The sequence below is a fragment of the Halictus rubicundus genome, chromosome 3, assembly GCF_050948215.1.
Source record: "Halictus rubicundus isolate RS-2024b chromosome 3, iyHalRubi1_principal, whole genome shotgun sequence".
NCBI classification, from domain to species: Eukaryota; Metazoa; Arthropoda; class Insecta; order Hymenoptera; family Halictidae; genus Halictus; species Halictus rubicundus.
This window is the reverse complement of record NC_135151.1, coordinates 4,383,556-4,406,521: the sequence shown is the minus strand read 5'-3', so window position 1 is coordinate 4,406,521 and position 22,966 is coordinate 4,383,556. Positions and strand designations below refer to the sequence as shown.

The window sequence follows — 22,966 nt, the reverse complement described above, 5'->3', positions numbered from 1 at the left end:
TTAATTATGAATAATGATAAGAACACATTGTTTAATTGTATCTAACGCAGTAGCTATCTACAGTAATATTATAGAAAATACATAACGACTTTCTTATCATCAAAAACCGATTACATACGAATTGTTATTTGTTAATTGACATTTCCAATACTGCGAATCGCACGCAAATTTTTTTGCTTGTGTACAATTACAACATTTGATGTTGTAACATACGAAAGGTAAAGTAAACAAAAACACTGTAAAAGTAATAGTACATACATCTTGTTTTGTAATATTCACTTGTCTTTTTGGTTTTCGTTTTTAAAAGAAGTATCTCACTAAATTTTTCTTAACTTTCCTACTCGATAGTTTTTGAAACATTCATTTGAATTAAAAAAATTGTCACAATTTTTTCATTCTGGTTTTGGAGTACTAAATAAAACCCCTAGCTGCTGAACAATTAGCTAATCGAAAAATTGGTAAACAATTTTATTGTTTGTATCAAATATGTATACATACAATAAAAAAAGATAAGAAAAAAATTGCATAAATGATTTTTAAATATATTTGCTCTGTTTCTACCGATCTATGCCAATCCAAAGGACTACAAGTTTGTAAATATTTTAGAATTTTGTTTGAATTTTGAAAGTGCATTGCTAAAACTATAGTCATAGTACAAACTTTTAGAAAAAGAAATTGACAAATTCATAATAATATAATGAATAAACATTTCAAAAGAGTAGAATGCATATTTATCTGAGCATAAACACTGCTTGATGCAATATATGTCAAATACCTTAGTTTTACATTCATTCCTATAAAGTAGTATTCATTTTGCACATTCCAAGATAATACAATCATAGAAAGTGGTTGCGAGTACATGATATCTATAGGATGGCAGAGGAGAAGAAATTTTGAAGAATGTTAGTCATTCTCTATTGAAATGTGGTGCAACATGTACATTTAGATGTCATAAATCCTTCAAAAAGTAGTTGGACAGAGTGGTCATTTATTATATTGAATTCGAATTTCTTTCAGAAGCTATATCAATTTTCAGTTTCCACAAAGACGTTTCATTTAGTCCCATTTTCATTGGTCTGTCTGTAAAGGTGTTTTACGAGATATAAATAAATAAATTATGTAATGAAATTCTTCAAATATTTCCTGACAATGTATCTCGGTGCCTTCTGTGCATATTTTTTTTAATTGAATGTATATGTGTATATGTATACGCGCGTGTACATATACATATATACAGATTCTGTTAAGAGTTAGAAAGACTAGTAGGTTTATACTAACTTAGTTATTAATACACTTATACAAGTCATTTATGCAGGACGCTTCTGCATTACAAATAGGTAAACTTAGGTATTGTTTTGACATATCGTTTTTAAAAGAGTTTGAATCTGTTTAAGGCGATCTCGTCACACCTTTTTTTTTGTTCTGGTCATTGAGTGAAACACACACATAGCTCTGACAGGTTTTGCGTTGAGAAGATCTAGAAACCTCACCAGGGGAAATTCGCTAAGCTTACAACAGTTTACTCGAGAAATGGATGACCTGTCTATATTACATCAATACAGATATCAGTTGTTACTTTGATTAAACTTAGATTTGTTATATATCATTATTGAACTGCAATGGCTTATTAATATTTCTTTACTTTCTGATAGTCAGAGGGATGACAGGTTGTAGCAGTACGTGATATAAGTTTCTCTTAAAAATAAATTCAAAATACTATCAAAACGATATTCTTTAATAACCGTGTTGTATATATAATAACAAAAAATTTTACAATAAAATAGGATAATATTTGAATCTATCTTGTATACATTTGTTTGTGCATAGGCAGTTTATTAATTGTACTTCATTTAAATAAAACTAATTGAATTAAGTTGTGTGTCATTGAATTAATACATCGAGAGATAGTACTATCGAATTATGCAATTTTTGATTGATTTTGGTTCACGTACCGTAAACCCATACATCGTAACCATCTTTTGTTTTCGTTATAAACAATTATGGTCATAGTTCCACGCAATTCACTAACTAATTACCTTGTGCTTAAACGCAGGTATTATTACTGACTAAGTTTATAATTTCTATCTACTTGAACGGTCATTAAGACTGCATTTATAATTATAACAACAACGATGATGACAATAATGGATGTTATGATAGTGTAATGAATGATGATAAATATAGTAATAATTACAACATTATTATTATTAATTCTGATTTGTGTTCTACACATTGTATACTACTTGGTTTAATGGAATGTCTATCTTGCTTTTCATTACAGTTTAAAGGAAACTACTGCCGATATTGAGTATATTATTTTCTTTATCAGAGTTACTTTTCATAGCTATTACTTTTCCTTATTTTTTCACTTAATAATAAATTTAATCTTTTACGCGTTTTATTCGTTAAACCGTCGATAACGATTAAAAAAAATTCTCATCTTCCGACATAGAAACAAGTTCAATATTCAATGGGGATGATAGATGTGATAAATGAGTAATCGAGTGAAGATAACATTATCCTGCCTTGAATGTTTAAAAAATCATAATTCTCCTAGCTATGAGCAAATGTCACTTCGTTTCAATCGATTTATGTGCCTCTTTAAGGGTCTAGTTTAATAGCGGTGATTTTCTCTACCAGTCTTTTCTCCTTCTCCGTACCTAGGCATTTTAATTATTAAAATCTTCGTATTGAACCCTGTGTTGGACTGTGTCACATCTTAGACAACATCTGTGTATGGCACAAATGGATATAAAGCGAACATAACTAATATGTATACATTTTGTTTCTTCCACAATGGTCGCGTAAATTGCGGGGAAGACTTTAGAATTCATACTTTTCATTTCTCTACGTCGACCCTGTCGTAAAGTGTCACGTTTTATCGTCTTGCCAATCTTAAACTTGTAAATTTGTTTCACCAATGATTATGAGATATTATATATTATATACAATACACATTGTTTTTGTTTTCTCGTTTCTTTCCAGCAGGATTTTCAGTGCACACATTAATATTATAAGACTATGACAATGGCAATACAATTTTTTGCGATAGATGACAGGACGCTCTGTTTTTTTTAATTTTTCGTTGGTGTTGCAGCTGTTGTAATAGAAATCTTGATCAATTTTACAAAAATTCACTTGCCCACGACAACAACTGATAAGAGGAGTTTCAGATTTGGCAATCTTGGAACATGGAAGTCAATCATCGCTGTTGCTGCTAATGTTGTAAGGAAAGACTGTCAGTGCGGTAGTATTCGATGATCTACTGTCAACCGTTGGTTGCATGGGCTGTCCGCTTGCATCTACTCCATGCTAAAGTCTCCACAAACTGGATCTTCGTGCTGCCGATCCTGATCCTGCCATGCATACACAGTAAATTCGTTAGAATCAGTCCATTGGTTGCTTCCCTACTTCTACGAACTTGAACAAGACATACAAATTCAAGAAAGCTGACATCTACACCTTTATGAATTCTACGACAGCGCTGGACTTTTGCTCAATATGCTGCTAATGAAATTGTTTTTTTTTTTATTTTTGGTGACTTTTCGAACGATCTAACGAAATCAATTTGCTCATACAAAGTATTAGTGGAGAACGCAATGGTACCGGCTTGTTTTACGACATCCTCCTTTATCTATGATTGTACCGACCAGCATGAGAAATGGCCACCATCTCTATGGGCAGGGAACCTCTTCGCTTGATGAGCGGTTCAGGAATCGGATCCCTTTTTCCTAGTTCCCTCTTCCATTTAAGCCATGTGCCATTATCGTTTCCATCTGTGGATCCTCCAGAAAACATTTCTGGTCCTCCAGAACTTCTCCTCCGCAAAATCTTTTTCCGATTACGAGGCTTACCATTTATGCTACTCCTATTGAACATATCACGGCGTAATTCAGATATGTCTGCTGGCACTGAACCTCGCCGTGGAGACGGCATGGTAGGTCCGGTGCTATCGATTATTCTTGCTAATCCGTTATTGTTGCTTGTTCCAGTATTGTTATTATTGTTATTATTGTTTATTGGGAGATTCTCTCGTTCATCTGAAAATATTCAAGTGGTCAATATTCAGCCAACAATTTTTCTATAAGTAAGATCTAGAATGTGTACGTACTGGTTAACGATAACATATTGCCGAGAAGGTTTCCAAGAGCAGTTTCTTGCGGGAGACTGGCTCTCCTAGGTGTTGTAATGTTACCCTCTCTAACTCCTAAGGCTAATCGATTACAGCCTCCACCTAATGGTACCATAAGTTCATAGAATTATTCGCTATACTATTATATCCATTTTCTAAATTTAACCCTTTCGCTACAGTAAGTTTCGAAACATGGTTGAAATTCCATCACAACCTACGCTATGAACAGCAAAATTTTTGTTGAAATGGTCAAAACACAGAATTGTATTAATATTAAACTCATATTATTTAGTTATCCATATTCTGTACTGAATTGTTAGTTCATACTAATTTAGCAGTAAAATTAAGCTTCATTTAAAGTTCATTGCCATCATTTATAATAAGACATTTATTTAAGTGTCCGACACCTCAGTTCGTTTCGATGAATGTAAAGTGAGCGCCTCCAGGCGCCAATAGTAACGAAAGAGGCGATTGTAATTAAAATGATCATTAATATCTGATTGTTAGTCAAAACTAGTTTCAAAAGACTCAACTGTTCGCATAATATCATCTATACTCGTAGTTAGTGAATGCAGTTGTTGGAAATGACTTACATGCTAGACATCAGTTAGACAACAATTGAGTGTGTTATGTTTTACACGTACTATACAACTTACATGTCTAATATGTTAGTTATTTCCATCGTTTGCGCAGACTTTCTTTGGTATCTAGATCGTATGTAGACCAGTATTTATTTTGTAAACTAAGTCACTTTCTCCTAAGGAAGATTCACAGCCTAAATTAAACTATCAATTCTCCTTTGTAAACGTATGTTCCCTACATCAACTTGTGTACGCAATGTACTCCTTTTCGAGAATTTAATCTACAGATAATAGGCGATAATATATGACTGTTGTTATTCTACCTTGATGCCTTGTAATGTCAGTTGGTACAGATCCACGTCTGGAAGTATGATCAACTCTAGTAGATGCTATAGATGGTACGGTGATATCATCCAATCTTGATAAAAGACCAACCGGAGCAGATCCTCGCCTTCTAGCCCATGGCTGGTGCAACAAACATATCAGAGATTACCTCTACTCTATTTCATGTTTCAATCATCAACTTTTAACAGAGAAAATAAAATTAAGAGAAACATGGATATTACTGTATAACAGTGTATGCGACTACTATGAATTGTAGATTTGATGCTTTCACGGCCTGGAATGTACACATGATTAGTGGCTTTCGGGAAAGAGCCGTGTCCAAAAGGAATTTGTTCCCACCTCAACCCCATCTGGCACTCCCTCCTCCCATTTTTTAATTGTCCAGCTGAACAATTAAAAACTACTGGTGAGCACCGTTCCGGAACATTGACTAGCCCTATACAAACTCAGTTTTCCTTGACACTCGCCAGTATCAGTGTCTTCACCCCTGATGAAGCCAGCTGCAATGATGGCGGAACGTTGGGAACAGATTCCTTTTGGACACGGCTCTTTCCCGAAAGCCACTAATCATGTGGACTACTATGAACGTTTCATTGGTGCCCTACTGTAACATGTACATCTTTTGTGCAATACGAGGCAGGAATACCGAAAGTATTAGAATATCGAATTGGGTGGATAACACAGTGAGAAAATTTTCTAGAAAAAAGCTGCCGCTTTACTTTCTCCATATTCCCAGTTCTTTGATTTGACTTTGACTGACACAACATCAAACGCATAGAACATAGCCTAGCGCCAGGAGGAATCAGTACCTGGCTTCCCTTTCGAGACACGGTTATTCCTTTCGGATCGTCGATCGCGCGCGGGTCAACGTTCTCTTTCATTTGTACGTCCAGGCTCAATTTGGCAACCTTCGAGCTCTTCTCCTTGACGGCCTCCGGGTCTCGTTTGCTGCCGATAGAAACAATGTCGTTATCACCGGTACATTTCCGCGGTTCACTACCACTGTCGCTAGACGACGATTTGCTTTGGATCAGGGGCGGCGAGTCCGGCGGGCTACCGATGAAGAACACTTTGTGAGTGCTGAGTTCCGAGGACACTGGTATCGCAGTGAATCGTCTACCACCGGGGTCAGTCATTATTGTCTTAATTTCTGGCACAGGAGTTGAGTATCTTCGTAATTCGGGCTCGACGCACTTCGGTTTCGCAACATGCATCGAACTACTACACTGGTCGGGTTTACAGAACGGCGTTATAGTCCGCGGGTCGTGGCCTAGTACTTTTTCACTCTCGTAGTTCGTCTTCGTCGGTCCGCTGCCGTCCGGTTTCGTTTCGATGTCGATGTTGCGCGCGTTCTTGTCGTTGCGAGAGCCGGTCAGCGACGCGTAGAAAACTTGAGTCGAGTCCGATCCTTGAGCAGAGGCAGGTCGTTTGTGACGGTTCTTAAAATACGTGTCGTCGATACGGATAGTTTGTACTGAATGGCGTCGCGGGTGATCGGCAGGCATGAGGACGTCCTTTGGTCTGATCGAGTCCACGATCGCGGAACCGCGTCGTTTGCTGCCGACGTCTACCACCAACGATTCCCTCGATAGTTTCTCGACGCTGGACTTTGCTGGCAACGAGTCTGCTTCGTGCGTAGGCGGTGTGCCGCAATGACCGTTCGAACAGGACTGCTCCTTCACCGAAGACGAAGAGGACGCGGAGCTGGTCGCCTCGATCAAGATTTGCGAGTAGCACTGCGACATTTCCGCGGTTGTAGACAGGTATCGCATTCTGATGATCGGCTGCAGAGGCGGGAAGGTTTGCTGCCTCGTTAACTGTTTCGATTGCACCCCGGTCTTCTGGTTGTCCGGCTGAAGAACAGTACTCAACCTGGACGCCTCGGCGCTGCTGGTGATGCTGGCTATGCTCGGCTCTGGCAGAAGACTTTCCGCGCTGACTGGTCTTTCTGTCACGTTCGAGTTCGGGGATAGTTCTTGCACGCTGCTCTTCGACGAGAACAGGGACAACGAGTTCGGGTCCAACAGGCTTTGATCCTCCAGCCGCAGCAGCAAGTTTTTCGTCTTGTTCTCGCTAGGTACGCTCTCGCGTCTTGGTCCGCTGCGTGGCAAAAGAGTCAACGGCTTCGTGACGCTCAATGGCACAGAATGACGCCTTCCGATTCGCTCGAGACCGACTCGCGCTGGCAAACTTTGCATCTTGTTGTTCGAAGACTGAACGTACGCAGCCGGGATCAGCAGATCGATGCTTCCAGTGTCCTCGTCAGCGTCTGGATCCTCAACGGAGCTGACCCCGTCTTCCGGCTCCTCCTGCTTCAGCATCTTCGCGTCCCATTCTTCAGCTGCCTCCTGCTGGATCAGTGTCTCCCATTTCTTCTGATTTCCCCGTAAGTGCTCCATCAACGACACGCTCAGGCCATCGCCTAGGAAACGATGCCATTCCTCATAAAGGGGTGTCACTACGAATTTGAAGAATCCAGCCTGTATCTTTGGTATGCTTGTGGTATGTCGATTGCATAACGGCGTCACCGGCAGGTTCAGCCGTCGCTCATAATCGCCTTGTCGAAAGAATTCCTCGCATACTTTGTACGACCACTTCTTCGAGATGTCCCAAGGTCTGCACGGGTTTGATATATCAGCGCATTTTAAGGCTATCTGCAGAATGAAATGTCGATCCTCCGGCCGTTTCATTTCCAACAGGTTATCGTCCAAATAGTGCTGGAAGGAAAGCAAGCAATGTCAGAACGGTAAAGACGCTTTTCTCCACTATTCACTAATTGATTATTGCCAGACTGTGATAAAGTATAAGAATTGATATTTTTCATTTATTTTTAGCACAGGGAATCTTATAATTGCTGGAAGAAGTTTTCCGTCGTACTTAATCACAGTCTCATTATTATATTACATTTTATAGTCGAAATTTTCGCAGTGTGGAGCATCGTTAGATTACGGGAATGAAGAAAATGGACATTAGAAGCAAAGATTCGAAAGACAATTTCAGTTGATTCGATTTTCTTTCCATCCATTATTGTAGGACAGAGAACAAAATGAGAGTTGACGGAATTTAGACCTAAATTTTCTGTTACAGAATATGTTTATTAAGAATTTTTATAACCGTTTCGTCCTATTCTGCATTAACTAGTGTATTTCTCCGTTCGCACTCTGATCGCAAGCGTATTTGTTGTATGCATATAGCGAGCTATTTTCTAATGCCATGAATACAGTAACCGCTCGATAACTGTCAACTTTCGGGGTAAATGACAGTTAACGGACGGCCAATGGCACGCGCGCTCTCCTCACCGTTCATCGGCGTCCGTGCCTCAGAGGCGTTCCCATGTGACAGTTATCTGATGACAGTTATCGAGCTACTACTGCATTAAATATCATCACTGAAATAATTGCATAGTAACAATTATCAAATAGCATCCGCTTCCAACAAGAAAATGAAAATCCTTATACTTTCATTCTTTCATATTTTGACTCTTCCTTTGTAACAAATTTATTTATAAAATATCTGCAAATATGTTGGAAAAAAAATTATTCTGGCCCGTATGATTAGTCGTTCGCAACCTTGTTTCATATCCAAAACTTTTACTCCATTCCTCGGTCACCTATAAAGTGGTGTAACTCTATAAGGTAAAGGCACCAGTAGTTGACCAGGTACCAGTAGTTGACCATTTTATAGAAAAACATAAAAAATAAGGTTTTTATGAGCTGTGCACTTTTGATGAAAGTGAATCTCGGATGCCATGCTATCTGTTGTTTAAATTTCAAAAGAATTGCATGCGAAGTGAAGTATGCATAGTAATAACGGACGTTTGAATTCATTAAGGTTAGTAATATGCTGATATATCTCTATTTCCTTAACGTTTCTGTTAAGAAAAGCTGTACGGTTCAGGTAAAGAAATCTATACGTTGTGAACTTTTCGCGACCGAATTATTTGCTGTTTATATTCTCACAGAGTTTTATAAGTGATAAATGCATTGTTTTTGTTATTCTAACCTGAAAAACAATAGTTTATTAGGTGGTCAAATATTGAATATTGTTTTTGAACAATTTTTAGAAGTTGACAGGCGTGATCAATTACTAACGTGACTCATTTAAATTTGTTTACGACTTATAATGTATCCATTTTACATCTACGATTGTTAAGAGTACAAAATATAATTATAAATTTTGTAGCATGCTGTGTTTTAGAGGATGACCACATGGTCAACTATTGATTGCATTCACGGTCAAGTATTGATCAGTGTCTTTTAAGACAGCCATGTGCGTGACATTATAAATACCAACGGAAAATTAAAATGCATTTATTTAATTATTTATTTCAGAAGTTATTTCATTACTTATCGAGAGATGCCTTCTATCAAGGGCTCCTTTAGAAATTATTCTGAAGAGACGATGAAATTTTTTTTTTTTGAAAAATTCTTAGTGTAACTAAAACAAAAGCGACTATTTCATCCATGGAAATGTACGGGCGATTATGGAAGTGGCCAGACAAGCCTGATGTGCTGGACTACGAGTGGAAGGCTGTACTTTCTCATATCAATGAGCCCACGAAATCGAGCAGAACTCGCAACGTCTACTCTGTTCCTGAATTGAACTTTTTATGGAATTGATTTATTTTATTTCTTATTTTATTCTTTAATTGTAATTTGTGCTAGTAATTATTGAAACTAAATGATACTAAAATGATTCCCAACATTATTGCTTTAACCCTCTTTCTAGTATAAGTGGTCAACTACTAACGAAGAGAAGGTCAATTACTAGATTTTTCATGTTTAAGAGTGGTCAACTTCTGAAGCAATTACAGAATTTTTAAATATGTTTCTTAAATTTGTATAAGTAAACTTTTTTTAAAAAGTGGCATTGTTACATAATCTAGAAGACTTAAAGGGTGTCTTCAGGCATCGACTGTCGCTATTTGATGACAGAGCAAGCGGTTACGGTTGTTCGCGTGAAAAACTTCTCTTAACTGGTCAACTACTGATACCTTTACCTTAGTTGGGGATTATTTTTCAAGACTCGAATATGTTTCGATTGTTTGTAACTTATTACAACGTGTAGTGAACATTTAATGTAAAACAGTGTACGAAGTGTTTGTTTGCTTTTCACTTCTAAAAACAACACTGTTGCTTAGATTTGGATAGATTAGTATTGTCAGGCGCTTACTTTGAACTGGACAAGGAACTCTTGTTGCCGCGTGATGTCTGTCGCCAAAATCAACGAGCTGATGTGTCGTTGAAGCTCCGGTCTGATGTTAGCAGGCAATTGATCGGAAACGCCGCTTTCCAGGAGGCATCCTATCGCCGACCTCCAATGATGATTCTCAAGAACCGACGTGTTCTGTAATCACACGCTCGCAATTACCGAAACCTGTTCGGATCGAAGCCGAATTTGATTGAACATTTGGGAAACGTTCGACGTACTTGGTAGAGCGCGGCCAGGTGATTGCTGGTAGCGACGAGAAATGGTTGATTGACGCCTGGATGATCCAAATCGTGCGTCACCGCGGCTATCAGCGATGCCATGATTTCCAAGTCGGTTAAGTGCATTCTAATCTGTAAATGGTATAACGCACGCTATTTTCCGACGAACCTTTACGCGACGGTAGATCCTCTGTGTACTCGCGTTCGTACTCACTTTTTTCTCCTGGAGGAAGCAGTGCATTGCTTGGGTTACATCCGTCGCGTGTATACTGTTGTGGTAAGGATTTGTACTGTGATAACCCTCCTCGATGAAGGCTGTTTGCAAAGAAGAATGACAACGATTATGTAAACATCATCGTCGTTACTATTCTAGTTGGTACGAACCATAATAAGCGATTAAAAATGGGAAAAATTGTAAGAAACCGCAATTTAAATGAAGCTCGACTTTAAAGCTTTTTACATCTTAATCGATTTCGATGAAGTTTTAGACTTACAATAGGCATGTTTTAAATTTTCTTTATAAGCACAGATAAAAAGAAATTAGAAATCGTAATCTTTACCTTTTTCTTCGTAATCGCGACCAATAGGAATTTTTAGAAAAAATTATTTACACGTTACCTAGTGAACTAATCCCTCTAACATCTCAACAAATAGGAGGGTATATCGCAGGATTAATATCCGACCTCACCCTAATAAGAGGAACAATTATAAATAAAATATAAATGTAATTATAAATACAAATGAAAGATTGTTTAGCTCTCAATTGGTCGGGTCACGACTCTTTGACACGCTGAATCTTTTTAAATGAATGACAAATGACAACATACTCATGTTTATTATGAATACATTTTCAGGATTATTTATTTTGCTCAATATATTAAATGGAACTTATTGGGTTAATCCACATTCTACCAGCCCATTGTTTCAACAGTATATGACTCGAGGCTCATAATGCATATCATAACAATTTCATGGTGTCTTTCACAGCATACAATGGGACTGGAAGTGATATCGAACAATGGAACTGGTAACTAGGTAATTGTGGCAAATCAACCGAGATGCATTAGTAGTTTCACTTTGTTGATATTAGAATCGCCTAGCACTTGTCACTAGCATTAAAACAATGAGTGCCAAATTTATTTTAAGACAATAATCTTAGAAATTCTAAGAATGGCTTTGTATGAATTTACTGATTTTGGATTAATAGATTCTGGATAATCTAGTCCATTATTAATGTTATCAAAATTGAAGGCCCTATAGAACAGTGAGATGAGCCTTTGCAGAAATTCATTCACTTTTTAAGGGGTTGCAATCTTGTAAAATCTGAATAAACGACGTCTTGATATTCTTTTCCATGGTAATATAGATTAGTCAGTTTTAGCGGTCCGTATTTCTGGCGTTAAAGTCTGTGCCACGCGAGGGGAGTACTCTTATTTATGGAAAAAGGAGGGGGTGGTGGTTAACCACTAGAAACGGGGCGTAGCCATGTAGTATATAAATTAAAGTAAGCACGTTCAAATCGCCTCCTAAAGTCCAGAAGCAGTTTCGGCTTGCATTATCGAAATAACTTTTGTCGCACTTCATCATCGAGGGAGAATTGCTCCAAGAAATTTTTGGCACTACTACACTCGTCGTCCAGCCACGTTGGAAACGTGCCTCAAGTGTAATGGAACAAAAATAAAATACAGAAAGCTCTTGCTTATCCGGCCTCACTTCAATCGTCCTACGGATTCCATTTTTCACATTAGAAATGGTTCGAATATAATAGACCGCGGATTTTTATGCGAAAGAAAAATTTTAATAAATCGATGCAACAATATTTTCCAATTCTTCTTTTATCTTCTCGGTAGCTCACTTCTCCATTTTCGCCATAAATGCATACAATTCGCAGCCTAACAACAACATGCCGTGTAACAATCCTGTAATGTTTTTAATCTCGCGTCATCTTTTTCTAAATAAATGTAATATGTGTGCATAGTTTTTAGAGTCTACGACGAAATGGAATCGATATTAGCTGAACAAATTGTCAAACCGTTGCTAGAAATCATATCCAGTTCTTTGAGTGCAAAATACCATTTTTCTTGTTGCTTTTTATTCTACGGTGACGCGAAAGGAGCCTTTCGTCGTACAACTCCCAAGTAAAAACTACGGTTTTTAAAACTACGATTCCGTTGGAATGGTGCATAATTGATGCTCTCTGAAATACACGTTGATAATTAACGTTTTAATGCATGTCATTAGCCGAAGTTTTTTTAAAAATTTATGTATCTGAAATATTCACGGCTGCTGTGATACCGGGGAGGGGGGAGGGGGCTGCGCATGTATCCTGGTTGTATGGAAATCTTCTACGGAATAAATAAATAATAAGCGTCGCGCGATTTATAAATATGAATACATAGCGTAAGGGGATCGTTTCTCTTATGGGACTTCTCTCCCCTTTTGAATGTTTAATGATGACGAATAGCTTCCGACCTGTATTTTAACCTCGCGGCGACGTAAAAATTTCGTGTCGCGAGAAAGTAACAATTGTTAAACAAGACTCAGATTCCGTTTCCACGGGTGTATCAGGAAACGTGGCGGTACAGGGATGAGGAAGGGGTGGATGGGGGCAGGAGGAAGCAGAGATATTGCGGAAATACTTGTTCAATTCCGCAAACGCGATAAGTAAACATTGCCATATGTTGGTATAACTACACACATGCAATACCGACCGATTCGAACGAACGGAAACTACGTAAAATGCTGTAAACACAGGGCTCGTGCCTCGAGCTATGCATTCCACATATTATTTAAACATTCGACGATTACTCGGATTACAATTATATACGAACGGCCCCTTGATAAATAATGTTAATTGTTGACATGTACGACACACCTGACAAAACATCGTTCAACGCGTTTTATCAATATTCATATTTTCACTTATAATTTATGAAAATTACCCAGTACACTCTTACCGAACAATTTCCACACCGTTACCACGTCCAAGTTGAAATGTTGCAACAGTCCGTACCAATGAAAAAGATGGACGCATAATACTGGTAGCGATCGACCTGAAAACCAAATTCGAATGCAAATTTTTGAAAAAATTCAAATACGATCTATACGTTACAGATCAACGTATAAGAGAGATATTAGGATTAGAATATTATTAGAACATTATTGATTGAAAATCACTATTTTTCATGAACGTGCAGAGCGTTAAAAAGTATCTATACGCTCAGTTTTTTTTTGGAAATAGCTTACTGTAAATAAATAGTACATTTTGTAGTGTATTATAAAATAAATCTGTAGGAAATCATCGTCGGAAGAGAATAGCATTGTTCTCATGATTCTTCTTAGATTTTCTTACGGATAGAGCTTTTATTGTTTTCTTTTTTTACAGAAAAATTAATGCATAATTGCTTACCTCCTGTTACCGTTTCTAGTGTAAATGCATTAAACCGCCAGTTACCAGCCTTCTGCAGAACACACTGCAACAAACAATCAAAACGCAATATTAACAACGGTGGGTATTTACATATTTTTGGTGGGTAGATACTGTTAGGAACCGATGCAATTCTAATGACACGAACATTTGTTTTAACAAATCGTAACGTGGTCCTGCATGCATTAGTCACATAAATAAATAGACAACAATGTTCAATGTATCACAAATGGTCAATTTATTTTACATCCTGCGAATATTTTCGTTATGTTATGTAAACACGCGAATCCACGAACGTATAAATTTACTTCTAATCAAAACAGTGACTTTCATACACCATCACGTCACCATCATTTCTGACCAGTAATGTCATATTAGCATTTAACCGCTTAAATCGGTCAAAGGTTTTGATCGTTCGACCGCTATCATCGGTTTTCCACTTCAATTAGCTAACGGTTTAAGTCCCTTAACCAGTTCGGATTTTATCGATCAGGCCAACTGCCGATTTTAATTAACCAATTTTTATAGTCATTTGATAGAGATCTGTAAAACAAACATTCCGCGAATCGTAATTGACATTCCACCGATCGGTATAATAAACCCTGCCTCAATGATCGGATATATCCTCTCCCACATTTTGTTCATAAATTTTGCACAGTGTTCCGTCGATTTCCTTGTTCTCGAAACATACATTTATGTTAAAACTTTCGGATAATGAACTTCAAATATGGTTACTGTTTTCCATATCAGTGATGACTGATTTCAAAGTTAAAAATATGCAGAAACAGAATGGACGAAAATTTCGTAACAATCGTAACGAGAGTAATGACTAAGGAATACCATAATATTTATTACTACACTGCAGACCTTTACGCAAAATAAAAATTTTCTGCACTGATTTCGCGAAACAACAAATTTCTTTGATCTTTCAAGCATTTTAATAAGTTGAATCTAGTATATTTTCACATATATTTTTCACTGTTATATATTTCACTTTTTTACTTATCAACACCGCATAATTGAGGGTTATTGACTCTTACATAACGACGAACTATATAACTAATTTATACCATGCAAAGGTGGACGGCACAGTACAATTTTGTAAATCGAGGAGAGAGCATCGTAGTATTGTTTGTATAACTGAAATTATATGAAAATAAATTTGTATCGTCATTTTATGGAAATTGTTCATCTATTAATTCATCCAGCAACAAATTGACTATTATCTACGTTTAAGGTATTAACAATAACTTTTTTTAAGCACCGGTCATTTGACCACTCACGGTAGGAATAGGTATACAACAAGTGTCGGTAGGTTTAGGTTAACCAAGTGCAATTCTGCACAGTGATTCACTAGTTTTCCTCGCTTGACAGTAACTCGATAGAATACTCAAGCGAACTCAATAGAACGATTGGCAAAACCGATTATTCTCATTTATCAACAACGAAAAACAGAAGCCAAAAAGGTTAATCCCTGTCTCGCCTATATTTTGAGCATTTTTTAAGCGTGTAAAGACCATTGGTCACAGAAGCTCCGAACCGGCGAGCTTCCCTTAACACATTGAATGCCTTGGGGGTCACCGGTGACCGGCGCTTATTGAGCTGCTTAAAGGTGGCCGTCGTAAAATTAATGCTGCCAAATATAAACGTTCGTGCATCGTGATTAACTAAATCATAGTATAAAATCAAATCCCCGTTGCTAACAGCCCCTGTTTCAAATGCAACATCTCTGTCGTAAAACACCAAAAAAAAAAAAAAAAAACAGAAAAATGGTCAAATGAGAGTTATGAACTCTAAGAACATGAATAAATAAACATAACACTAGAGAAATAAATTTAGTACGATACGAATATAATATGGATATTGCAGCAGAATAAAGTGAAAGAATTATTTGTTCAGTTGAGAAGAAAATAAAAATGTTCGTTTGGTGACAGTGAACACGAGTTAACGTCCTCAGTTAGAAGATTTAAAAAGAAAATTGATAAATAAAACCGTGGAAGGTTCTAACGATGGAAATTGTCGGTTATACGGTTGTGAAGGAGGTCCGGTGACAGAGGGTTAGTAGATTATGCGACCCCAGCTCGTGGATCTTGTTCCTTTGTGCGAACACAAGTTCTATCCGACAATCAATAGCTTACCTGGACCAAACCATGGAAAATATCGTCCAGGATACCCGGTTCCTGATTTAAGGATCTCGTGGTAAGCCTCTTACGGCGCCGCTTGTGCATCGTGAGGAATCGACCGGTGGGCCTGGGCCTGGAGTGACCGATATCCAAACTCTCCAAGAGGATTCGGTCCACCTCCGATAAATGTCTGAATGGCGGCTCTTTCGCTGGTTCATCGCTGACTTCCGGTAACGTCACTGACACACTCGGCGCTGGTAACGTCGCGCTATCTGCGGATCAGCCAAAAACAACCATCATTGCTTTCTCGATCCAAGCACGGCGAAGTAATTTTTTTTAGAGAGGAACGTCACATAACAAAAGCATGTTGCGATTGAGAAAATGTTGTTAGCATGCTCGAATATCTCTGGAGTAACGAGCGTTGAAATAACGACAAAAACCGACGAATAATAACTGCAACAGTCGACCTTTATACTGTATCAGAGGGTGAAGTGCTCTTCGAAATAATACTATGTCGGTTGCAGGAAACTATCGTTCGACGGGAGGTTATTACCGGAAGGGGAGTAAGCTAAAAGTTTCGCACGTCTGGTAGATTGTTAACACTGTTGAACAACTTTTAACTTTTTCAGGTCCCTAACTTTTAATAGACATTCTTCATAAATTCTTGCGCGCTGAATACCAGTCGGTAAACTTTCTCCTTCGTGTGGTTTTCGAAAGACTCAATTTAATAACTTTGCATTATTATTGAAATTATTTCCTGTAAAATTGTTCTATGAATTCGCCCTGCAGTTAAGTCGGCATTCTCGCTTAATTTGCTGGCTACTCGTAATATCGTTCAACCACTTCGTAAACGAAATTCACGTTGCGAGCCGGCTAATTCGCATAATGAGAAAAATCGCAATTATACAATCACGCAGCATTGTGGCCGAGTTGATACCGAATCGTAGAATGTCGTAACTAAGTACCTCACGAATTGTGCAATCGAAATTATTAACGAAGCAAGATGCACGTATCAAGTGGCGCACGTTCAACACGATGTTGCAACTATGTTGCTTGACAATGCTTTCTAGCCGCGATAGCATTGCGCAAACGTGTAATTGGCATGGAAAATTCGTCTTCAAACAATAGATATGCATCCCAATGCGTCAGCGCGACACTTATTGTTAGAGTGTCATTGTTGTTCATTCCTTTGTGTCTCATACTGTTAACGCAATTGTAATTGTGATATGTCTACTGTCACTGTCGAAAAATATTCAAATTAATCGAGGGTCCATCAAATTAACTACTAGACTGGAAAATATCGATCGATTTTAAGAATTCGATTATATTATTCGTGACTTATTGAAACTGTTAAAAGAAGAAATAAATGTGTATGCAGCTCCTGTCTCTTGATAAACGATCTGCAATATATTTTTATTAAAAAAAAAAGATTTTTTCGAATAAAAGTCCGCGGTCTGGTGATTACTCTGACATTCGATATAAAAATGATATTTATACGTTGAAAAATCTTTGACAAAATTTTCTGTACTTGGAACTTTCAGAAAATTAAGTACAAATCCTTGAACTTCCTCGGGTCTCCAACTTTTAATAGACATTCTTTATAAATTGTGCAGTAAATATCAATCGGCAAACATTCATCTTCTCTGTATGGTTTAAGAGAAAAGAATCAATTTTAATAAGATTGTTTTATTTGAATATAAAATTGATCTACGAATTCTCGCTGAAACAATGACATAATTTGACTTTGTATTCCAGGCACGTGATATAGGATTAAGTAAAACTCGAGTAAAATGAATACACTTCTTTTTAACCGTCACGATGGTTAACTCTGTAACTCGGTTAGGCGACAGGGACAAGTATCCTTAACACCGCGCGCATTAACCTTGCCGGTACGGGCAATTCAACACGCGATCCTCTGCGTTTAGAATTTATCGAAGATCGATCTTAAGTGGTTGACCTTAAAATCCGTAATTAGAGACGATTGTTACACAAGCAAGTGACCGGCACCGGCTCAAAGCGACGAATCCCCGAGTTCGAATGGCAGTCTAACTGATTGCCAACGGGGACGATATGTTATTATTACCATTGTTGTTTATAGGCGATCGTAATCGGCCGTACTGGAAATAGCCGCGTCTATGTTTAAAATTACAACGCGCCAATGCATTTCCGCGTGCCCCATTCACGCAGCTAATTAATTTCAATACGTCTCCTGTCGGCGCGCGTGCATAGATCAGTGCACATATGCACATGGTCTTGACGTTTATAGACACGATACCTGGCCGTCGTGCATGCATATGACGTGGCGTCGATCCTGCTGAGGCAAGCACGGCTCGCGCTTTAATTATAATTCTTTCAACGGTTGTACGCTATCAACAAAGCTGCGAAATTCTGCGCGTCTAAAATTATTTCCAATTTCGTTTCCGTTGTGGACGATCACTAATTTCGCTCGCACTCTCCGCGCTTTGAAATCGAGGCCAAACGCATTGGCCGTTGCAAGTCATTTATCTTCGCCTCGTCAGAAAATGATGTATGAACTAGCTATTATTTTCAAAATGATCCAACATTTTCTCGCCTCAACACGCTCGCACATTGTCGTCATCTCAATTGGTACATAATCCATGTTTGCGACTGCTGTGACCTAATTTTTGATCCAATTATATTACCTTTTGGCATGAATTATGCGATTTGTTGCGTACTGGTGTGCGAGCATATGTATACCACGTTCTTTTCAATTCGGCACGGCAATTACAATAATTCGTAACGTCTGTAAAGTTGCATACCAGTGCATCCAAAAAGTATTTCAACACTAAATCTCCGATTCCCGAGAAATTGTTAAGTTTTCAAATACAATAGTTTTGTTTCAAAAAATATAGTACAATTTGGGCTCGTTTTGAAGCTCGAAGCCTGTACTTGTACCAGTTGAAAAACTGGGGACACGTTTTTGGCCGAAAAATGTTTTTTTAATCAATCTACCACTGATCCGAAGATCAAAAACATGAACGGATGGTAAGAGTAGATGCTTCAGGCTTGAAAAATGAGTCCGGGTACATAATTGTACTAGTTTTATTAACAAAATGATCACAGTTCAAATATCGACGCAGTCTCGAGAATGGGAAATGTAGTGTTCAGATGCTTTTTGGTCCACCGTATGTATTTTCCACGCTGCGGTAAAACGCGATTGAACATGGCCGAATCCATTTCTAATTGAATTCGCTACGGTATTTTCACCTCGAAATTCGTCAGGTTCTGCGTCGTTGCACTGTTGCAGCGAATCCGTGCACGACGCAAATGTGAACCTTCCGAACGATTCCCAGCTTTTTTTGCAACGTTCTTTCTGATTGCAATCATGATTCGTTCCAATCTCGCTGGGCCGCTGTGTTTAGTGTGAAAATAGAAGTACAGCCATGTCGACCGCAGACGGAATTTCGTTGACCGCAAACAGAATCGCGTGGGAAGCATTTCTTTCGTTTCCGAGACGAGTCTGCGCATTTTTGATACTTCGCCGGACGAGCTGCAACGCGAATCGAAGAAACCAGTAGATTATCCGAAGCGTAAACATCGGGTTTGTTTATTTTTCCGACCTTGTTCGATCGGTAAAAGTCTTCGGTAGAATTTTCGTTGGCGCTTTTCGGTCGTGTGTCCCGGCAAATTGTGTTTAGACATTTCTCATTGCGACGTGGCGTCGCGGTTGCGTGTGTGTATGGTCGCAATTAACGATTTTCATGGAGTATTTTCGACCAACCAAAACTCGCTCGCGAACGCTCAACTGCGGACGACTCCGTTGTGTGCGTCACAGCTCGACCGCATTGCAACGAAACAAGGTTTATCATACGAACTTGCGAATAACAAGTTGCGATACTACGTAAATATCACTTCTCCTTCCATAATTTCTCCCGACGGAGTGAGTAAAACTATAAGTCGCTATTCTACGTTTTATCCTCGCTTAGAAAGTCATAAATTAACTCTTGAGTACCGTCGGCCAGCACTTCTCAACCGGGTTAAAATTTTATTGGGCCGCGAAGTAATAACTTCTGCTGGACACCGAAGAGTGCAAAACGATTCTCTTATAAGGAAACATAGGATTAAGTATTATCCTGTACTCTTTTTCGATAGGTCTCGCAAATTATTTTAGCGATTTCGTAACCTAGAAATAGCGTGTTTTATTTAAAATCGTTAGACTTACATTTGCCCATAGTTAAGTCGAAATAATGAAGTTGGACATTTACCGAACGTTACAATTTTTATTATACTTTCATCTTTCAGCTTCAATCGGAGCATTTAACAGTTAACGAATTTATTAAAATCCAATCTTCCTCCGAGCTCTGTTCGGTAGAATTGATCGATTTTTGCAAACGTAAACGACTATATCAATTTATATTTAATTAATTTAATTGATTAATTTTTAATTCAATTCGCGCCCTCAAAGGTTAATAAATTCTCGCGGGAACACATTCTAAAATCAATACGAATAAACCCCTTAAAATTCAATCGTTCTTTCCCCGAGCTGTCGGCCAAGATTTATCGATTTTTTGACATGATCTCGAATTTTTCTGCGAACCTAAATGACTGCATCATAAACTACGATCTTCCAGCTTTAATTTCCGTCCTCAAAGGTTAGTAAATTCTTTCGGGAATGCGTGCTAAAATCGATTCGAGGTGACCCCTTAAAATTCAATCACGACATATCAAATTTTCTCCGATAAAAGATAATGGAAATAATTGAATGTACAACAGTATATTAGACGTGCCGAGGGAAATCTGTCGATTTATTTTTTAATAACGTGGAGATTTCGAATATTGTGGCCGCATAGATCAAGAGTGGATCTTTCATATTATATCCTATCAGTCGTAAGCCTATCCTAATCCTTTGATAGAAACGCTAAAGCGCATCTGGGTTAAACGGAAGAAATCAATAGGTCGGCTCCGCGTTTGCGGTGAAGCAGTGTTCAACAATCTTCTTTTGTTGTTGTTGTTGTTGGAATTTTCACGTGGAACAATGTTTTCTCAAGAAGGAGATATCTCGCGTCGCATGATTCGCTCGCTCTTTTTCAATTAATCGAAAGGAGATCGTTCGCCGAGGAATAATCGGTTACAGAATAAATTCATTTCCTTCGAACCAGCACGGATCTGGTTAATTAAAGATAAATTAACAGAATGGAGAAGATACAAGGGAAAAGCAGATTGCTGAGACCTAGCGCAGGTAATTCAGGGTCGGACCTATTATCATACATCAGATCCGTTAATAGGACCTCAAGGCATTATAAAGTGGTGTTCTTATCCTCGAGACATTATTTAGATACTCTAGTGTACAGAGACACGGTATCCGCAGTACAAGGTCCTCAAAAACCGAACAAATTGTCCATTCGAACCGCGCCTGTCCACTGGGGTCTCTTGGCTTCGCAGAAAAATTTAGCAAAATGAAAACTGTTCGCTCATGCTATTGCGTTTCAACTTTTGGAGGTAATCCACTGTTCTCCAATGGGAGTGTGCGTGCAGCTCCGCGTTTAGTCTATCGGTTAGAAAAGGTTTCATTAGTGACGTACAGGCTGTCCTAAAAATGTGCTTTCTTGAAATGGATGATTCCTCAAGTCATTTCGAGTAACTTTTTCCTTTGCAAAAATGTGCTCCGCGGCTTTGTTAAGGAGTTATTCACGAAAAACACGGACCAATCAGAGCGTGACGATAGCGGACCGATTGCGGATCGGCCAATGGCAACGCCACGCTCAACGGGACTTGTCGCCGAACCGATATCCGTCCGCTGTTGCCGCGCCCTGATTGGTCCGTGTTTTCCGTTAATAACTCCTTAACAAAGCCGCGGAGAACATTTCCGCAAAGGAGAAAGTTACTTGAAATCGCCTCAAGAATCACGGAATCACTTCCATTCAAGGAAGTACATCATTTTTTGGGACACCCCGTACATGTATATAGAAAACTGGGGGGAGTTTATGGTTTATCGGCGATGTCGTGAAAAACATGCCGTTTTCCGCGATCATCATTCCGCTTTCTACGCCGCGTGCGCTTTCCTTAATCGAATCAGACGACACGAACAACGCGTAATCGTGGCCGTCCTTAATTGTCCATTTATTTCGATTATTTTCTTCGAACATGTCGATTCGTTCCAACGTTAATTGACTTAATAAACTTGACTCGAGGGCTGGCTGCGCGTACAATCTTGTATTTCAGATCGCTTGTTGGATAAACGCGCGATATTACCGTGAACGCCAGGCGAGTTTCGAAAGTTGGAATTATGCGCGGGAGCATCCAAGCATATTCGAAATCCATTCGTAAATCCAAACTCATTAAATCGCGTTTACATCTCGGTTTACTCGTTTCCGTGCTAATTGCGAACATTATTGCCGAAGAGTAGCCCGAACTTGTGAATTTAATTGACTTCCGATTCATGAATTAAAATAACTACTTGCAGAGACACGGTACATAGTCATTCCGAACGAACGATCGGTGTTATTTCGCGCGAAATTTATGGTAGCAGCACCGAGTTATAACGAATGAATTGTAATAAAAACCTGAGCAAACACATTAACTAACCAAATATAAGTTTTAATGCTTGCATATTGAATTAGCAATATAGATTCAAGTTCTCATGGAGTATTTAATACTTCCTCTGTCCCATGATAATAGTAGAAGTTGACGAATTTAATTTATTCCATAATAATAGTAGCAAAAGAAAATAAATATAGAACGCAATATTTATTATAAAAAAACTAGGTTAAATTGAACAATAAATTAAAAATATTGCTCCTAATTTTTATTTTCAGTGTGCGATTCAATTTTTATTTTGAGTTTGATTATTATTAAATTGGAAATGTGTGGTGTATATTTGAAGTAACCTATCGGTCTAGCTATACAATATTTCTTTGTCCCTTTTTATCAACTATCAACTGATGTATGGGTCATATGTGTGACTTATG

General features: G+C 38.3%; 1 protein-coding gene across 6 annotated transcripts in view; it reads right to left on the bottom strand.

Moving 5' to 3' along the window:
• Positions 1-2,308: 2,308 nt before the first annotated feature.
• LOC143352446 (uncharacterized) overlaps positions 2,309-22,966 on the bottom strand; it is a 112,804-nt gene continuing 92,146 nt past the window's right edge. For 2 of the 6 annotated variants that reach the window (XM_076784943.1, XM_076784939.1), the window contains exons 4-14: positions 16,053-16,309; positions 13,897-13,960; positions 13,430-13,540; positions 10,702-10,802; positions 10,488-10,619; positions 10,231-10,404; positions 5,868-7,775; positions 5,037-5,178; positions 4,112-4,234; positions 3,651-4,040; positions 2,309-3,356 (exon numbers count right to left, since the gene is read on the bottom strand). In XM_076784943.1, coding sequence (XP_076641058.1) covers positions 3,313-3,356; positions 3,651-4,040; positions 4,112-4,234; positions 5,037-5,178; positions 5,868-7,775; positions 10,231-10,404; positions 10,488-10,619; positions 10,702-10,802; positions 13,430-13,540; positions 13,897-13,960; positions 16,053-16,309 — 3,446 coding nt within the window. In that variant the 3' untranslated portion in view covers positions 2,309-3,312. Of the gene's footprint in view, positions 3,357-3,606; positions 4,041-4,111; positions 4,235-4,788; positions 4,890-5,036; positions 5,179-5,867; positions 7,776-10,230; positions 10,405-10,487; positions 10,620-10,701; positions 10,803-13,429; positions 13,541-13,896; positions 13,961-16,052; positions 16,310-22,966 lie in introns of those variants that run through there. The other 4 variants (XM_076784941.1, XM_076784944.1, XM_076784940.1 and 1 more) reach the window with 4 other exon arrangements.